General features: G+C 47.5%; 1 protein-coding gene across 5 annotated transcripts in view; it reads left to right on the forward strand.

Moving 5' to 3' along the window:
- The window catches only part of NTRK3 (neurotrophic receptor tyrosine kinase 3), a 209,110-nt gene that overhangs the window by 47,856 nt on the left and 142,541 nt on the right, over positions 1-18,713 (forward strand). For all 5 annotated transcript variants that reach the window (XM_062630676.1, XM_062630692.1, XM_062630667.1 and 2 more), the window contains 4 exons: positions 6,383-6,451; positions 13,762-13,919; positions 16,129-16,271; positions 16,862-17,003. In XM_062630676.1, the coding sequence (XP_062486660.1) occupies positions 6,383-6,451; positions 13,762-13,919; positions 16,129-16,271; positions 16,862-17,003 (512 nt within the window). The remainder of the gene's footprint in view (positions 1-6,382; positions 6,452-13,761; positions 13,920-16,128; positions 16,272-16,861; positions 17,004-18,713) is intronic.

The following is an 18,713-nucleotide window of genomic DNA, read 5'->3' on the forward strand; positions in this document are numbered from 1 at the left end:
GTGTCTGATCCGCCTCAAAGCATAGGGGACAACATTACCCACACCTGGTGACTGCCTCCCATCTGTAGTGTGTGCTGAACCAAAACTGTGAGCAGCAATAAGCTCTGAGGCATCATTTGTCTCCAAACAAGGCTTTGTGCAGCTGGGAGCTGTTTCAGAAGAGATGACTTGGAGGGTGTGGAAGCGTCATGGGGTTGGAGATGGCCTTTAAAGTGTTTTGGGATGGGCTGGGATGAAGGCAGCAGCAGGACTGGCTGTCTGCATTGGCAAAGGCAGTGGGAGGAGAGGCGTGGGGTGGATGTGTCACTGGCACCAGCCGTAGGAGCCCTGTGATGGAGGCGTGGTGCCTTTCATCTTCCTGCTTGCTCTGCAACTTCTGTTTTGTAACGCTGTTGTTTAAAGGACAATGCAGGAGATCAGCCCCTTCCACCTCCTTCAGCCCTGTTTCAGTGACAGTTGGGATATTACACATTGAGGTTGTGCAGCTGGGAAATAGAGGGGTTCGTGGTTCTTCCTCCAGTGTCGCACTTTCAGGGCTAGCTGGTCTAGGCCTTGTGGGTCACTGACGATGATCTCTTGTTCTCCTGTGATGTGGGATGCTTTGAGTTTGGGAAGTTATTGGAAATTCTTACTCTAGCAATAGAACAAGGAAAAAATTGAGGGTAATGAGATGATAACGTGATGGGATACACTGTGTGACAACACACAGGGCAGTACCTGTGGGTTTGAGAAAAGAATTACTTACGTTATCCAAACTCAAAAAGGAAGATTGGACCTTGGAGGCTTTTTGATTCTGCTGTATTTGGGATCAGTAAAGACCTCGGTGTTGCTAAGGGGTTGCTTGAAGAGCAGAACTGGACTGTAGGTAATGCCAGAACATGGCTGGAGAACCAGTAAGGTGGTATAAACTATCTTACTCATCCATAGCACCAGCACAAATGTCCTGGTGCTGAGTCCTGACGAAGCACAAATGGGAGAGCTGCTGGTAGCTGTGAAATCTCAGGCTGACCAATTTAACACCATGTCCCATTCTATCGCTGCTTCCTGGGCACATGAGGCTTGTCTGTGCTTGGCATCACCCAAGGCTTTTGCAGGCTCCATCTCAAGCGCGTTGTGCTGGGGCTTTGTGCTGAGCTATCGGAGGTTTCAGTTGAGTCTAACATTTGCAGAGCCTGATTTGGGGAGGGGGGGCTGTAATGCCACAGCTGGGGTAATTTTAGCACATTCATTAAGGGAGGACAGTACATTTTTCCCCTTAATGAGCAAAGCTGCTTACTAAACAGGAAAAGCAGGGAGGGGGAAGGAGAGGGCAGGGCAAGCAATGGGGAGTGTAATATTGCTTTTGGAGGTCACTGGAGTTATCTGGCAGGGACGAGCAAGCCCCAGAGTGACTTTCCAGTGTATCTCTGGTTCAAATCCAAAGCTTTAGCAGCTTTGCTGCAGAAATGAAACCAGTATGGAGCTACCTCTCCAGCAGCATGTGAAGCTGTTGACATTTTCCTCTCCCATGGCCATGAGCGCCCAGCCAGTGTTACAGCGAACTGTTAGGTGATGGGAAGCACCCGTTGTGCCCAGAGCACAGGGAATGTCAATGGAGTCCCACATGATACTAGTGGCATATCCAGCACTGGGGACTGCACTTGAGGTTATGCATCTCTCCTTTCTGCCAGGCAGTCTCTTGTGCTCCATCAGCCCCAGCTGCTCTGTGCAGTTAATCCCCCCTAGTCAGGGTTTTCAGTGGCACCGTGTTATTAAAATGTGTGAAAAACTTCTCCCATGCAGAAGTAGACATGTCAGAGTGGAAACATCTACTGGAGTGGAGGATGGTGATGGGTGGAGGAGGGACAGGCACGGAGGATTCCTCCCCAGCAGCCGTGTTTCTGCCATTGCGTTGAGCTGAGCTGCGTAATATAGCTTACAGTTTAATTACAGGGGCTCCTTGTTGGTGTCATTAATGAGGCAACTGGCTTAATTTAGCAGAATAAAAATGGCTTTTGTAGTGGAAACACTTTTGGCTGCTGGGTAATTGAGGGGAAAGAGAATGTGCCATCTTCTCTTGCACTGAAGTCCACTTGTTCTGGGCTGCACTCAAAGTCCTCTTTGTCTTCCACACCTACCTGTCCCTTTTTAAACACAGGAGCTTGTTCAGCAGATGAGCCTCCATGGCCCCATCTATTGCTCATGGACTGGGACAAAATGGCAGTGGTCGCTTCACCAGCAAGGTCTCCCCAGTGCCTACAGGAGCAGAAGGAGAGTGTGCAGGATGCAGCACGTGCCCTCCTGAAATGGAGGAGGATGGGTAGAGGGAAAGAGGAAGAACTGCGATTTTGCTGTCATTGATAATGTCCTGACTGAGGCATGTGTGGGGTTGCTGGTGGGGATATGTTGTGATGATGAGGAGCATGGCTGCGGCTGCAGGGGGAGAGTGGAGTGGTGTTGAGTCTGAGTCATGAGCGGGTTGAGAGTCAGCTGCCCTAGACTTGGTCCAGATGAGCTCCATCCAACACCCTTTCCCTACCCAACTCCTTTGAAACCTGTTCCAGAATGGCTTTTCCCATGTGGGTCCCTGGCAACTATTTCTAAAGACTGTCTCCATACAAAACAGCACCTTGTGAGTGATGGACAAACTGTCCCAGGGCAAGAAGCAATATAAATATGTTCAACAAGCACTGATGGCAGGTCTGTCCTGAGAGAGTCAGGCTCCTGTTTGTTTGCTGCTAAGAAATACACAGGGAAGGCATTTTGCTTCCCTCCCCCTGTGTTTCTTCCATGTGTGATGTGCTATATTTATTACAGGTGGAGCTGATGCATAGGCTGCTATAAAGGTTCTCTGGCATGCTCCACCACAGGGCTGCTTCCAGTTTCCTATAACTCTGCCAGGTTTTCATTGCTCAGGCTGAAGTTTTCTGTGTTGGGTGTCTGCTCCTGGCTGAATTATTTTTCTTTTTCTTATTTCTTATTTCTTTCTAGTCTCTAATAAAAACCTGCTGAAATGTTTGAGGTGGTGACAGAGTGGGGGGCACCGATCTGTTGTGTTCAAGCTAGAAAACGCTGGTGATGCTCCTGTTATAGAGCCACCTGCACCCTCCTTTTGTGGAGGGTAAGAAACTTTGTCAAAGGATAGATTTTCTTGGAAGACTTGATTTTTGCTCTGGGATGTCTCCTTATGTAGGCAGAATGGCTCTGGATCCAGTTGAAGGGAAGAAGTTTGGCAGAGGATGTTTGGAAGTGAATAAGGTTGATGAGGAGCCGCAGCTCTTGCTGGGAAGCTGGTGATGGGATGTAAAAGTGGGGAAGATCATAGGAAATTTTGGCATGGGTAAAGAAACTGGGGCTGAGAAGTATTTGGGAGTGGCTGGAGAGCAATGGGTAGTGCAGTTCAGCCTGCTGGAGAGAAGTGGATGGGTGGGGAGAAATTAAAGGAGTCAGACACTGCAGGGGGCAGAGATTTGGAGGTGACAACAGGTTTTCAGCCTTTGAAATAGTGATGGGATGGCAGAACAGGCAGTTGGAGCTGAGAGGGGCTTGATTTTCCCCAGTCCCCCCCGTTCATGCTCTATAGTGGGAAACTCAGTGCATGGAGTAAAGGTTTGAGCACAGGGGGAAACTCACAAGCACCATCAGGGATTTACAAGGTGCTGAAGCTCAGAGCTTCAACCATGGAGCTATAATTTAATCTCCTCGTGTGCATGTACTGTGATAGCGTCTCTAATTACACAATCACAAGCTATCTTCCCCAGGAAACCTGCCCCATCTAGTGTGTAGGATGGATCTATTCTGGAGAGAAATCAGTGCTGTGCCCTGAGGTTTCTCCATAGCAGCTCTTTATCTTTTGTGACAGAAAAGATAGCCTTTGCACGTGGAAACCCAATCCTGGCACCTCTGACCTTTGGGGTTTCTGTGACTGAAATGGTGTATTTTCAACGTGTGTTTTCATGCACAATCTCTTTCTGTCTCTGTGCTGACATCAGGGACCTTTGCAATGGTCTGTTGCAAGGACCTTTCTCATTTTAAAGCATTCAAGGTGTCTGTTTCTAATGACAAACACGTTCCTCCCAGTGTGTATGTCCTGGCTGATCAGAAATAGAGCTATTGGTAAGTGTCCCCTGAGCAGAAGTTGATGGTCAGGTCAGATCGGACACTGGATTTGCCCTTTGAGAGCAGAGTTTTGTGCCAGTTGTGTGCAAGGGAAGACCCATCTCCTCTTTGCCTAATATTTGCTGTGGTTTGTTGTTTGAGGGAGGGAGAAGGTGGTAGGAGTTAGTTTCCAGGGATTTCAGACGCTAAGCACATCTGCCTGGCAAAGCTCCTTGCATTAGTGAGGCAGTTTCTTTCCTCCACCTCTCTGTGTCCTAAATTGTAATAACACGATCATGCTATTTTTGATTCCCTTATTTGTGTGGAAAGCCTGTTGTTTTTTTTTCTCTTCTCTTTCAGAATCCAATTTTCTCCTGACATTTCTGCCTAATGTAGCAAAACATGACCTTTGAGAAAGGACATTCCAGCAAGATTCACTCCCTCCTCTGCATCTCTGCCTCTCTCCCACATCTTGCTGTCTCTCATGCATCCTCCTTTACGCTTCCTTCTTCTCTCTGGGTTGGGGGAGGGAATTTACTGCCTTGCTTTTCAGTAGCAGTGAGCTGCTCCTTCCCCTCCTACTTTTCATCTGTCTTTTTGCAGAGTTTCCAGGTGCTCAGTGCTCTGGGGTGAATAAAGGGAGTTTTACAGTATTCCCCCCCCCACACACACACACTCAATTTCACCTGCTATTTTTGCCACCTTTCTAAACTTTATTGGAGGCTGGAAGCAGTTTGTCTACAGCCATAGGAATGGTGGGATCTCAGTCATGTGAACCTGTGGTTTGCCATGGTCTCCACAGCAGGGTAGTCTGGTGTGAAGCAGAGCCAGAATTTAATGATGCAGCACTGTGTCATCATGGTGTTTGGGATTCTTCTGCCAGGCTTGTGGAGAGCCTTTGGGATGATGGTTTGCTGTGTGGATGCAGACCTAGTTGCAGAGTTTTGGGCTTTGCAGCATCACTTAGTGGCCAGTGGGACAGGACCAGAGTGGCTTTTCCCATGTGGGTGCCTGGGCTCTTGCATTTGCCCAACGCATGTCTGGCCTTGCTGCAGCCTTGTCTATAGCAACAAATGAATCTCCTAGCACAAATCCTTGTGCTTTAGACCTGCATCAGCAGGAGCTGTTCCAGGATTTGCTTTCTTGGTTTTAGCATGTTTCTGCAAACCAGACAGGGATTGTGTGCTGAGCCTGGCACGGCTGGACTGCCACTGTCACCTCTGTGCCACCTTGCTCCATACCTGCTCTCTGGCCAGCTGAGAGTGTAATGAACCTGCAGGTAGTTCATGCCTCTGGTCCTTCATCTCTCTTTCCATCTGCAGTCTTGCATCAAGCCGCCCTGGCTGCCTGCAGTCCACCAGGGCAACTTGTGATGGGGAAGGAGATGGCAGGGACATGGATTCAGCAAAGGATGAGAGGCAGCACCTCCTGTTTCTTCTGGAGGCCAGCATGGATATGGGAGGACTTAGGTTTCTTCCAGAGCTTGTGACCACGCATCTCTCTGCTCACCCCACGGGCTGGTCCCTCGGTTGGTGACCCTCAGGCTGGCCAGGAGTCCCCAGGAAGGCTGCCAACTACAGAAAGTGTTTCATTACCTTCTTACATCATTAGGAATGCAGGGCTTTTCTCTGCACTCACTCTGCCCCAAACACATTCCTTACTCTAGTTTAGTACTTTGGTTGGTTTTATGCTCTTGCATCCTCTGTGGCTTTCAGCTGAAGAGGTAATGTGTGCTGGGTTGCAGAGCTCTCCCAGGTAGATGAGATTGATGTTTTTGCAAGTTTGGGCAGATGGAGAGAGGGATGGGGAACTGTTAGCTGCTGTAGCAGCAGTACCCCTGGGTGCAAACAGCACACAACCATGTACCGGGATGCTTTGAGAACACGGCTACTGCAGATCATACAGTAACACCTTGGGTAATCATTGTGCTGTCATTTGAACCTGTCTGTTGCTATTTTTAGCATGAGGTTTGTTCATAATGTTTTTTGTTCAGGTTGAGATTAGACTTGTTCTTTCTGCTTATGGTTGGTTGAGCTCCAGACTCACGGGCAAGAATCAGATATCTCTTAGTCTGTTTGGGTTGGTTTTTAACATTGCTGCCATTTCCCCCTTGGAAAAATAAATAAAATAAGAAACTTCCATTTAGGTTCATCCTCATTAAAATCTCTCACTATGAAAGCTAAACTTGGGTCCTAAGCTGCTTGACAAGCTCCTCGTTGAGGGGGACGATGAGCTCCGTGGAGGCGGGAGGGCCACGTGCAGGAGGAATTACTTACTATGACTTTGTTTTGTTGTTAATTTTCAGAGACCTCTCCGGGAACCGGCTCACCACTCTGTCATGGCAACTCTTCCAGACCCTGCGACTCTTTGAATTGTAAGTCCCACCCTGGAATCATCTCCTGGGAGAAGAGGGGAGGCTGAGAGGAGGAACAGTTTCCAAATAGAGCTATTCTGAAGCCTGTGAATAATAACCTAGAACTCCAGTGGGCAGCACCATCCCTGGGAGGGTTATCTGACTACAGGAGCACCAGAGCAGAACTGCTTCTCTTTCAACTTCACAGCAGCTGGCTAATTAACGTCCGGATGATGAACAAGTCATGCTTGGGGTAGTAAATGGTTGACTAACTCTGGGAACACACTGGAAATACTTACTAGGCCAGATTTTGAGTGAATCTTCTCAAACACTTGATCCTCATCTGTTGCAGGGTAGGGCTAACTGGTTTCTTCCTGCTGATGGACATGCTTTATCTGACACCCCTGTTTTTTAGGCAAATGTCTCCCTTGCTCTGTAGTAATTGAGGCTCCAGTGTGGGAGATGAGATAGTATCTCTCCTGGGGCACTGGTGGCCTTCAGCCGGCTGAATTATTGATGGAGCATTCAGCGCTGTGCTTGAAGAATAAGTGGACATGAAATCAATGGAGCGTTGCCCTGATGACCTATTTTGTTGAATTTTAGAAATAGTTGTTTGTTAGGTATAAAAATATATATATATGTAGGATTTGTCCCAGAGGATCCTGGGACGCTCCATTCATCCTCACTGATGATCAATAGAGCTGTAAGCTAGAAGTGACTTATGAAAGAATAAAGACAGTCTTTCAAGTGGGTGTAAGTGTGTTATCACCGGTGTTACTGCAGCGTATTTTATTTCTGTCAAATTGCTAAATGAAAAATACTAATGGTGATATTAGAAAATAGAGAAACGCCCTTCTGATGGGGAGAGCTGGCTTGCAGAGTTGAAATGCTGAATTTGGAATTCATCGCCTTACTCATTACAGTTCTAAATATTTTTTCTAGCCTGGCTCAGGTTTCAAGTTTAATAGCATGAGTCATTTGTATTCTTAGACCTTTACTTATTGTCATTGCACTGTCTGGCAAAACTCAGATTGATGGTTGTTACCCAAGAGACACCCAAGAGTGGAAGAGCAAATGGGGCTGCAGTCCTGAGCTAGAGGCACTGGCAGGGCCCGGAGTAACGGCGAGCCTGCAGATTAATGGCAATACTTCCAACAGGGCTTGTTTTTATGTGGCTTTGTTTCATTTGGTCATATTTTGTTTCTTCAGGCATGTCCCAGGTCTGCCAGCCCAAGTCAGGCTCAAAAGACCAATACCGAGCATAAAAGGAATTGAGATGCTGCTGTTTGGGCAGTAAAGTGTGCTAGTCCCCACGTGATGAAGTATAGATCTGTGTTGTCCTGCTATGGTGATCCTGACAAGGAAGCTGCTGTACTTGGAGCAGCTTTGGTTGGTGTCAGCAGAGTCACTTAGGGCGAATGCTCTGCAGCCTGACAAATGGGAAGGAACTGTGCTCAAGAGCTGTTTTCTCAGAGATAACAAGCCTTGACTGATGAAAGAAATAATGCAGATAGAAACATGAGAGATCACACGGCTGGTTGGTAGAAATAGGTGATGGGGTGGGAAAGCGGCGTAGATGTGATTTGTGGTGTCCATGGTGTTGTGTGGGGAGGTTTGGCATCACACAGGGCTGAAGCATCGGCCCAACCTCTCCTGCCACCAGGCTGCGAAAGGGACCTTGGCAAACCACCCCCTGGTACCAGCTCCAGTGACAAACTTAGACCTACAAGTGTGAGTGCCTGCAGGGTCTGGGCTGCTGTTGGCTGGGCTGGAGTAAGAGCATGGTCAGTGGTGCTCCTTGTCACTAAGGACCCTCCATACGTGTGAGTGCAAGGGGGATGATCCATACCAGAATCAGATGATGGTGCTTTCCCTAAAGTGTGCTGAGAGAGGGATATTTTAGCTGATGGACACTGGGACATAGATGTTAATGGGGCAGGGGGATGGGCCTGCTGTGTCCTCTCTGGGGATGTGAAACTGTCGTGCTGAACTTTGGATTTATTTGGGATAAGGCAGCATGGATGTGTAGCTTAAGCTCTGAGTAATCATTCACGTAAAGATGATGGGAATCAAGCTAAAGGCATATGTTATCTACCGTGGGCTAGAAGGATGGGACCTGCTGATGAGGAAAATCAAATACATAAGATGGAGTGAAATTAGTCGTAGATATGCAAAAGTGGGAAATACTGTATTTATTTTTTTTAGAAATGCAGAGGATGGGTGAGTAAAAGACAGTTTTTTTGGCACACTGAGCTCCAAGGAGGCTTCCAGAACCTGGGAGGGAGATAGAATACATGGCCCACATAAAGTGAGTGTGAAGCACTGGTGAAAGCTAGAAAGGGAGTTGCAGACTGACATCAGCCAAGGGCTTGAATTCGAGCCAAAACGCTCTGGAAAGGAAGAAGGTGGTGAGCAGTAGAGACTGATGCAGAGGCAGCAAGCCATAGGGACGCAGGCTGAGCAGCAGCACTTGTGCATGGCTGTGCACAGGAAAGAAGAGCCCAGAGACACATAGATGCTGGAAAGAGTCTGCTCTTCTTGAGAGGGTTAGGTCTACAGGGAGGGTTGGTGGGACAAGTGGATGCAGGTCTGCAGTGGTTCACCAGAGGCACTTTATGTTAAGTCCCAGTGCTACCAGTTAACTGTGGATGCAGAGGAGGGATAGTCACTGAAGGCAAAACTGACTTGCAATGAGGCAGCTTGGAGCAGCAGGGAACACAGGAAGGGAAGCAATGGGAAGATCATCCTCCAGGAGAGTGCTGGGAGAAGATTAACTACAAATGATGCAAAGAGGAGATTGCCAGGGAGCGCAGGACCTGACAAAGCCACTCACGGTGAACATGGAGGAGGAAAGAGCAGAAGACTAATGGGAAGATCATGCCACACTACGAGAGCAGTCAGGTGGATGGGAATTTGGGACTTGAAACAGCTGCCTGGCTGCATTCGAGGCATATCAAGTGCAGGAAAATGGTATTGCTTTAAAGCACAGTTTCTTTTATTGTTCAACAGAGCTGAGATTTTTTTCCCCTGCTGACTCAGTGAAGAAAGGATGGCAAAACTGAGGCACACTTCCAAAGAATATTATCTCTTTTTCCTTCTGGCCAGAAGCAAGGCTCGGAATGGTTTCCAGTGACTCCAGCCCTAATTCCCACAGCACTGGCTGACCTTGACCGCAGGGGTTTGGGCTAATGTTGTGCACAGCCCTCCGAAGTCTGAAGCTGAGTGTGCACAGGGAAGCATCTGACACATGCAACAGCTCATAAACATTGACTTAGAGCCTTTCTTATCCAGAAGTCACAGCTGGTTTCCTCTGTCATGTCCTTGGCTTCCTTTGTCATGTCCTCAGAGAGCTTAGGGCTGACATTTCAAGAAATTCCATTCCGAAAAGACCTAAAACTCTGGATCCAATTACATCCTTGGTTGTATAAGACCTTGTAGTCCTGAACATCTCACTGCTCTGCCTGGCCCATGAGCATTTCTAATACCAGCAGTCTCTGCTAGCTTGCTCTGCAGTATGTTTCTGTGATGCTACAGCAAGAGGCTTTAGTAGGGATGGGGCACAGCAGTGTCTCTGTTAATGTTCCGAGTCCAACTTATCATCTGTGCCTTTAGCTTCTAAACTTGTTGCTGCCAACAGTCACACTAATAGAGTTGTAGGTAGACAGTGGGTACTTGCCTGCTCTCTGCGTTAGCTAATCCAGCCATCGTGCGTCACTCCCTGTCTGAGTTCTTCCTTTTCTATCCCATTCCCTTTTGGCAGGGGTTTGGAAATAACAGTTCTGGCTGGACTGCCAAGAGAAGTCCTGGTTTTGGGAAATAAATAGAAATGAAAAACAAAAATAGATTTTGTTCTCTCTCTGCCGGGCGCTCTTTGGTTCTCAAGCTTAGGGAAGCGATCTCAGTCCCGAGGTAGGAGAGCGTTATAATTGCAAGTGTATGAAACCTTGGCAGCAATTTTATGTGAATCGAAACAGACAGGAAAAGTGTGGCAAGGATCTCCACTGCCCTCTGAGAGGTTTTAGCTGCAGACAGCTTTGCTTTAGCTGCTGAGTGGGGAGGTGTGGAACAGGGCATGTGAATCATTTAGCTGCCTAGCCTGAAAAAAACCTGCTTTATATGTGTGTGAAGTTCTGTCTGTCCTGGTACATACTGGGACGCTGATGGCATCCCTTTTCGCCCTGGTCCACCCTGATGTAGGCTGCCCAGGAAGTTTTGGGTGGTAGCAGGTACAGCTCTCTGTGGGGAGCAAAGCTGGGGTCAGCAGCATCACTGTCTCTGAAGTGCTGACTTGGTTGCCCACATGCCTTTAGGGTTTCTGCTCTGTCACTGTCCCCTCAACTGACAGGGTAGGACATGGTTGTCACAGTTTTGCTCTGTCCCAAACACAAGCCCTGCCAGTGTGCTTCCTTCCCTGCTGCCTTTACCAGGGGCTGGTGCATGGCTCTGGCACATGTGCATGTCTGGTCCTTTTTTGGGCCAGCTCCTTGGTGCAGAACCAGCTTTGCTTGTGCGGAGGGACCCCAGCTCACTCCTAGCTGTGATGCTTGCTATTTCTCACAGTAATTTTCAGTTTTAATGGGGCCTCCAGAAGGTGTGGGAGTGTGTGCAGCTCCTGAGCGCCTGTAACCAAATGATGCTTTGGCAGCGTTTCCAGGCTAAGGCTACGTGCAAAAATGCCCTTTGGGTTTACTTGTCCTCTCTGGGAGTTAGCTGTGCCGGATACAGCTCATGAGAAGGAGCCCCTTGCCTTAATTATCACTGTGGTGCTCCTGCACTCATTAAGCACACAACAGCAATGAAGACCTTTGTCCTTCACGCTGTGATGGGAGACATGTCCACAGCGCATGGTGATGTCTTCTGGCCTGAGAGTGGGTTTTGGCCAAAGGGAGCCTTGTGATGCCTAAGGCACTGCTTCTTGCAGAGAAGGGAAGGTGCATTTATCTTGGCAAGCAAAGGGTTGTTAGTAGTGGAGATGTACAGAAGTTGTGGGAGGAAGAGTTGGAAGGAGCTGCAGCTCATAATGATCCCTGCAAGGGATGAGGAGAGAATTGTAAATAGCTTGGGTTGGAAGTGACCTTCAAATGTCATCTAGGCCAATGCCCTGCAATGAGTAGGGACATCTTCAGCTGGATCAGGTTGAAATGGAGGTCTAGATTTCTGGGCAATGTGAGTGTGGAAATCCCTATGCACTTCTCTGGAGAGCTGGCTGGCATGGCAGGCAGGCTCCAGACAAGGAGAGATGATATCTCCCATATGTCAAGAGTGCTTTTGCAATGCATGTTAGTGAAAATGGGTGCACACATCTGTGCCCTTTCTACCCATGGTGCCATGCCAGCTGCTGGTGGCACATCCAGCTGGTGATGGGAGTTAATTTGTGCAAAAGCCCCTGTGGGGTCTCGATTAGAGCTAGTTACATCACTGATGGTGGAGCAGGTCGTGGGTAGGTTCTGTCTTGAAGCCCATTGCTCCTGTATTATTCATGGGCCTTCATGAATTAGCAATGGGCTGGGAAGGCTGCTGTCTGTTACTTACAGAGTTGCCTTTAAGTGCTAGGACAGCAGATCTCCCCTGCAGCCTCATTTTGTGAGGATATTTGCAGCAGAACAGAATTTCTCCCCTGTTGTCTGTGAGCTCCCCCAGCTCCCTGTTGGGTCCAGGGTACAACTCGTGTTACCTGATCTGCTGTTAGCTGCGTCCATGGCTCTTAACAAGTGCCATCCCATGTCCTGCTCATAGCACTGACCTTGGGAGAATCCCAGTGAGAAGATGGGATTCATGGCCACGCTGAAGAGATTGTAAAGCCTGTGTGAAACACTGTCAGTACCTGTCATAGCATGCAGCTAATGCCTTGTCATTTGAATCCCACCAAATCACTGCGCTAATCTGCTCTGGTCTCTTCAATTTAGTGCTTTGGCCTTTGAGTTGCTTGTCTGAGCTTTGTATCTGCATTGAAAAGGTTTACGTGCTTTTGACAGGAAAGGAATGAACTAATGAAAAACCTCAGAGTGAAGATTAACTGAGTGTTTGTTCTTGGGGAAAAAAAAACCCAAAGTCAGATGGCATCTTGTTCTATGAGAAGATTTAAAGTGGCATAGTCAAGGTTCAGGTTGAACACCTGTGGGTGCTACCAGAAGATCCTTTCTCCTCTTCCTCCTTTTGCAGTACTGTGTTGACGTAACAGGAGCTGCACATGTTTGGAAGGTTGTTTCCAAATCCTGTTAGTTGGTGGAATTAATTTTGTAGGAGCAAGCATGAATTTTGCAGTAACACATGGGACAGACCAGAAAAACAGCTTCCTCCTATAGGAGAGGGGAATCTAGATCCTGCTTGAAGCAATGGCTTGACCTTTGGAGATTCCTGTCTGCTTAGGGTGACAGAACTCATCTTTTGCAGCGCTGGCTCCTGTGCTCCCTATTTTCTTCTGCCCCACAGTTACATGGGGCGATACTTTGGTCAGGCTGTATCTCCTGTTTTGCTCAAGTTTACAACCCGTGCTTGTAAATCAGTCTATCCTGGCTGAGCACTGGGCTTTCCTCCCTGCTGTGACTTGCCCTCCTTGCATCTCCACAGAGAGCTGCAGGGCTTTAAAAATGTAAATGAAATGGTTAATAGGTTGGAAAATCAATTATAATAAACATTCCCGGTACATAAACTATGTGTAAGTGTGGTTTAAATGAAGTACATTAAAGGCAGTGCTTTTCTTCATTTCTCCTGGCCAGGTCAGCAGGGTCTCAGTGCAGTGCTGTTTGATTTGATTAAAATGCATGATATCCTGCGCATTAGCTCGTGTCCTGGGTCACCAGGAGGCTGTGTTCGTGCAAGGTACTCGGGAGGATTGCTGCCAGCTTCACTGAGTGCTTGTGGGGACTGGAGGTGTGTTTTGCCCAGCAGGGTTTTGGACCCTACTGAAGTGGGATTTGAAGATGTCAATCTATATTATAGGGTACTGAGGAGCTGCCTGCTCCTTTGCTGATGGATGAATGCTTTGGGTGTCTAGATGGTTGTGGGATCGAGCTGCAGATGTGCAGGTCTTGCAGTGAAAGATGTGTTTATCTGTGTGCTGCCCTGGGAGATGTAAAACCTTGTGTGCATGCATGAAGGAGACTGAACACATGGATGTATAACCTCTGTCACTGTGGAGATGGAAAAGAGGTGAATAACAAGTGCCACAAGACCCTGGGCAAATAACACAGAGGAGATTCTCCCTTAGCTCTAAAGGGACCCCTGCACCTGCATGGTGGCTGTTCTGCTGGGGGAGCCTGAAGCCAGGCAATGGCCCTACTCATCCTTCCCCATCCCACCATCCTTTCTCACATTCTTTCTGCCCATAGGAGACTAGAGAGGAACCTTTTTAACTGCAGTTGCGACATCCGCTGGATCCAGCTCTGGCAGGAGAAGGGTGAGGCGAACCTGCAGTACCAGGACCTCTCCTGCATGAACATGGATGCAGCCATCATCCCTTTGCATGAGATGAACATCACGCAGTGTGGTAAGCACTTCTAGGGCCCGGCACAAGGGAAGCCAAGATGGTGCTGGGGGGGGGAACCCTGTCCTATCTGGCATCTCTGGTTTGACCATTTCCTTGGGTAACCTGGTGCAGGAGAATCCCACCATGTGGTCAAGAACGAGACAATTGAAGCTGATGGGGGGTAGTTTGTGTATTAAAAATAGAGTATTCTGGTTAAATGTGGGGCTGCTGTTTCTTTGTGTGTGGAGGTATTGGGCAATCTGGGGCATTTTCTTCACTGTAATGCTGTTCCTTGACAGAGTGTCTGTGATGAGTCTGTGATGTCTTGAAAAGGCAGTGTGTGTTTCATGTTGCTCTTCAGCTGTCTAACAAATCCTAGAAGCAGCATATCATTCAAAGACACTGCCACTGTATCTTTCATAATTAGTCTTAGGAAATACATGTCTTTATTCATTTTCTTTTGTTTTGTTTTTTCAATTGAAAGCCCGTATCTGTAGGGAAGAGGCAGGAATTACTTTTACATATCTTTTTGTTGCCTGCTGACGTTTAAAAGACTCTAGTGGCCCCAGGAGCATCATGAGGCTTGTTCAATAGTTACCGCTTTCTCCTTCACCTTGTTCACACATCAGTTGCCTGTTCGGTGTCAGGTTTTGCTCTGCTGTTGCCATTACTGGAAAGCATCCTTTGCAGAGTGAAGAGAAGGAGGTGTACCTTCAGTACAACAATTAACATGTCCATATGCAAGCAGCTGTCAAACTCAAGGGCTGGAAAAAAGGAGGAAACCCGGAGGTTTTCTTTCCTTTTCTAGGAATTTGGGTTGGTTTCTTGCAGCAGTAGAGGACAGACAACGCGCATGTTTGGATTTGCATGACTTTTAAATTATTTTCAAGTTCATGATGTCCCTTTATTAAGCTCTGGAAATTGGCCAAAGTGTGCTCGCATGTGGATGAACTAATAAGATTTAAGAGAGTGCTGTAATTTCCTCCCTGCATGGGAAGAATAATCTGCAAGGATTAGAGGGGAAAAAAAATCCTTAGGGATCAGGGGTAGGAGGAGAGGTGGCTCCACCGACAGTGGGGTTAAACTCTAGGGGACAGCAGGGTGCTGATTTGGGAACACGAATGTGCTGGTACTCAGGGTAAGAGCATTCTGACCTTGTAGTCTTGTGGAAGGACAGGGAGCTGCACTGGTCTGCTTTCCTCTAAAGAGAGTCTGTCTGTTCAAGCACTAGGAGAGCTCAAGGGTTGTTGTCTTTGTCCTTCAGTGCTGAGGGGTGGCATATCTTTGTGTGGCCATGTTTGATACCAGCTCAACCTGGAGAGAACATACGTTGTCCTTCCCATCTCACTCTTCACTGATTCCTGATGCCTCTGCAGCTTTGCTAGGCCACTGCCTCCTTTCTTCTGGCATTCCCCAAAATCAGTACAATGTTGTTTCCTTCTTGGTGTCACTGTTGGATAGCAATGAAAGGATGTGTATCTCCATCCATGGCTTTGGGATGGTGTGATGGATGCTGCTGCTCTATAATGGGAGGGGACCCTTGGTCAATAACCCAGTTTGCTTCTACGACAGTAAGAAAGCTGTCTGCCTTTCTTGAAACCAGTGCTGTTTTGTTTCATGTTGCAAAGATATTTGGTGCCTGTGGGAGGAAGAATGGAAGTGATGTAAATCAGAGCTACCATAAATCAGTGAATGCTTCTGCCACCACTGGGGAAGAACAAGGGCATCTTTTATTAGGAGAGTTGCAGTTAATATGAGGATACATCCTTGGTCATCTCTTGATTGTTATAAATTAGAGGGGCACTTTACTGTGCTGGGTGCTCTGTGCCTTGTCTCTGGAGGTGGGAACGATTTGAATCCTGTCCCAGCACATGCAGCTTTCCCATACGCCCTTGAGAGCAGCTCTCGTGGGAGTTGAGATTGGGATGGGTGTTGAATGAAGGGAAGGGGCAGCTGGAACTGGACACCAGCTTTCAGATTCAAATTTAATGGAAGAGTCTGTTCATCTGCACATCTCCTCATTTCCAGTGTCTACATTTTCCCTATCTCCAAGACCCCCAACTTCTCTCAGTAGGGCAAGGCCATACTGTTGCCTCCCTACTGTTTATCTCAGGATGCTGGAGGCTGATCTGGGGAATAGCTTGGTGAGATATGGATCCACATGTGTCCTGTGGTTGGTGGTAGCAAACACTGCTCCAGACCTGAGTACTTTGTTTTCTGGCTCTTCTAGACCTCCCTGAGATCAGTGTGAGCCATGTGAACCTGACGGTGAGGGAAGGGGAGAATGCTGTCATCACCTGCAATGGCTCAGGCTCGCCGCTGCCCGACGTTGACTGGACAGTGGCTGATCTCCACTCCATCAACACACACCAGGTAGGGGCTGCAGGATCTCAGTGCTGCCTGTGCTTGATGTGGCAAAGGCAAGGTGGCTGCTATGGACTCCCCAGGTCTGTGCATGCAGGGCAGAGGGTCATGTAGATGGTGGAGGCTGCTATAAGAAACATGAAATGGTCATATCCAAAGGCAAATTGAGGTTGTACCCTATCCACATGAGAACCTGGGAGCTACCTGAAGGCAGCAAACCCTTCCCTCTGTATGGCTGGAAAGAGAAGATGAGATAGTTTCATATTTCAGTGCTCCCTAATTGAATTAACTCATGTCTCCTCTAATGAAATTGTTTATGGGGGTGTCTGCTGCAGCTGAAATAAGCTTTTCTAGAGGCAAGCTATGTTTATCAGTGCTACAGCCCTATGGCTCTCCCCCTCCTAGTAGTTCCTCTTATAAGATGTGGTGTATTTAATTAGGTGAGGAAATATCTCACTTCAACCAGTTCCCAGTTGTCCTTGGATTTTGGAGACCTCTTATCTTATGTGGAAATTGATCCCCGTTTCCCAGTGGCAGTAACAGGAAGGAGAGCAGCCACCAAGCACTGATTTCTGTCTGTATTTCTCCGGGATTTTTAGACCAACCTCAACTGGACCAATGTTCATGCCATCAATTTGACCTTGGTGAATGTCACCAGCGAGGACAATGGATTCCTGCTTACCTGCATCGCCGAGAACGTGGTGGGGATGAGCAATGCCAGTGTACTGCTCACAGTCTACTGTAAGTAGCAGTGGAGAGACCTTGATCTTGTAGAGGCTGGAGGGTTGCTCTGGGAACCATTTGAATACGTGGCTGCTTTCTACCTGTGACATGCTGGTTTTGTGGATGTTTAGGAGCTGAGCACAGTGAGGAGGAGGTGGATCCTCACACAGCTCTTTAAGTGTCAGTATGTTTGCTTTCCTGCTGCCTCTATTAATGCAGAAATGAACACTACAGCAGGGGAGGAACAGCAGTACCACACTGGTGGTAGACATCTCTCCACCCATCTGTTGGAATATCCAGCAGAGTAAGGAAAAGCTGTAGAGGGACTAACACTGTTTACAAACACAGAGTTGCTTGCCCTGATGCTATATGAGAGGTTAAAGGTCACCCTTACTAAAGCCAGTGTAAATCTTGCCTCTTATTTCAGGGATGCTAGTGCTTCCTCTCAGATCTGTTCCTACAAAGTTAAACTGCAAACGCTGTGTAAACATGCACATGTCAAATTTCAACAGTTCACTTTTTAGCTGCAAGTCGCTAAACTTTCTTTGTGCTTTCTAATATAACTTAACACAAACCTGACCTTAAGAGGAAGTTTACACAGCTTTGTGTTCTCAAGCAGCTGAGATTTACTATATGTTGCTGAGTCTGTAATATTTGCCTTTACTCTGTAGTTTGAAAAAAAACCCAGCCTTGACAGGTAGAGCAGAGACCCATGTGGGATTGTGGCTAGTCTGGGTGAACCTATGGGTGTTGTGTGTCCAGTGCAGTGTAGGAGACATAGGGTCCTGTAGACAAGGCAGTCATAAAGGATAGGAAGAAGAGGAGATGCTTTACTGCTTTCATCTTCCTCCCAGTAAGTACTACTGATGGATTGAAGAATGGAGGTGATTAAAGATCACATCAGCTCAGAGGTGATTGGTCAGCAAGTGTGTGTGTTTTGCATTGTGTTTTAGCATCTTTTCCTCCACACCTTAAACTGCACTATCTCAATGCCTATAGTAACCCGTTTAATCCTCTAAGCTATAACGGTTTCTGCTGCCCCTGCTCTTGCTGCCCAGACCTATTGCTCAAGCTGTAATTTCATGATGAAAAGATCTGGGATTGTGCATGTAGGTGGCTGCTTGTTTTGAATCCTCCTTGCCAGGAAGATGTGAACAAGCCACATGCAGATCTAGGCTTGCGAGTGAAAAAGAGGTGGCTGGGATGCAGCTCTGTGGTTCGGGGTAGTTGGGTGCTGGTGGGATAATTTTGCACAGCTCCAATCATCTCTTCACCTTCTTCTCTTTTAACACTTTCACTGCTAAAAATGTCTCTGCTTTTTTTCCAAAAGATGGCAGAAGTTAGCGCATTGTTTTTATGCATTGGAGATGCCCCATGGATTGTCTTTGCAACTGGATGGTACCAGGAAAAAGGAGAGGTTTAGGGAAGACCTAAATTTTAGTCACATGGTTTAGTGGTGGACTTGACAGTCTTGGGCTAATGGTTGGACTATATAATCTTAAAGGTCTTTTCCAACCTAGTTAATTCTATGGTTCTATCTTGTGTCCTCTGTCTTTGCTCAATACTCTGTTGTTATAGTTCAGACCTTGTCAGCCTTGTGGTTTGGGGACTTACATGTAGGCGTTGTAAACGGGGTTTCAAAAGCAATGGCAGAATAACATTTGAATTCTTGGGGTGTCCCAAGGGGAAGACAATGCATATGCAATAAACTGCAGGTGGAGTCTCTGT

The sequence above is a fragment of the Pezoporus occidentalis genome, unplaced genomic scaffold (genome assembly GCF_034315485.1).
Source record: "Pezoporus occidentalis ecotype Australia unplaced genomic scaffold, CSIRO_AGI_Poc_V1 ctg11, whole genome shotgun sequence".
Lineage (NCBI taxonomy): Eukaryota > Metazoa > Chordata > Aves > Psittaciformes > Psittacidae > Pezoporus > Pezoporus occidentalis.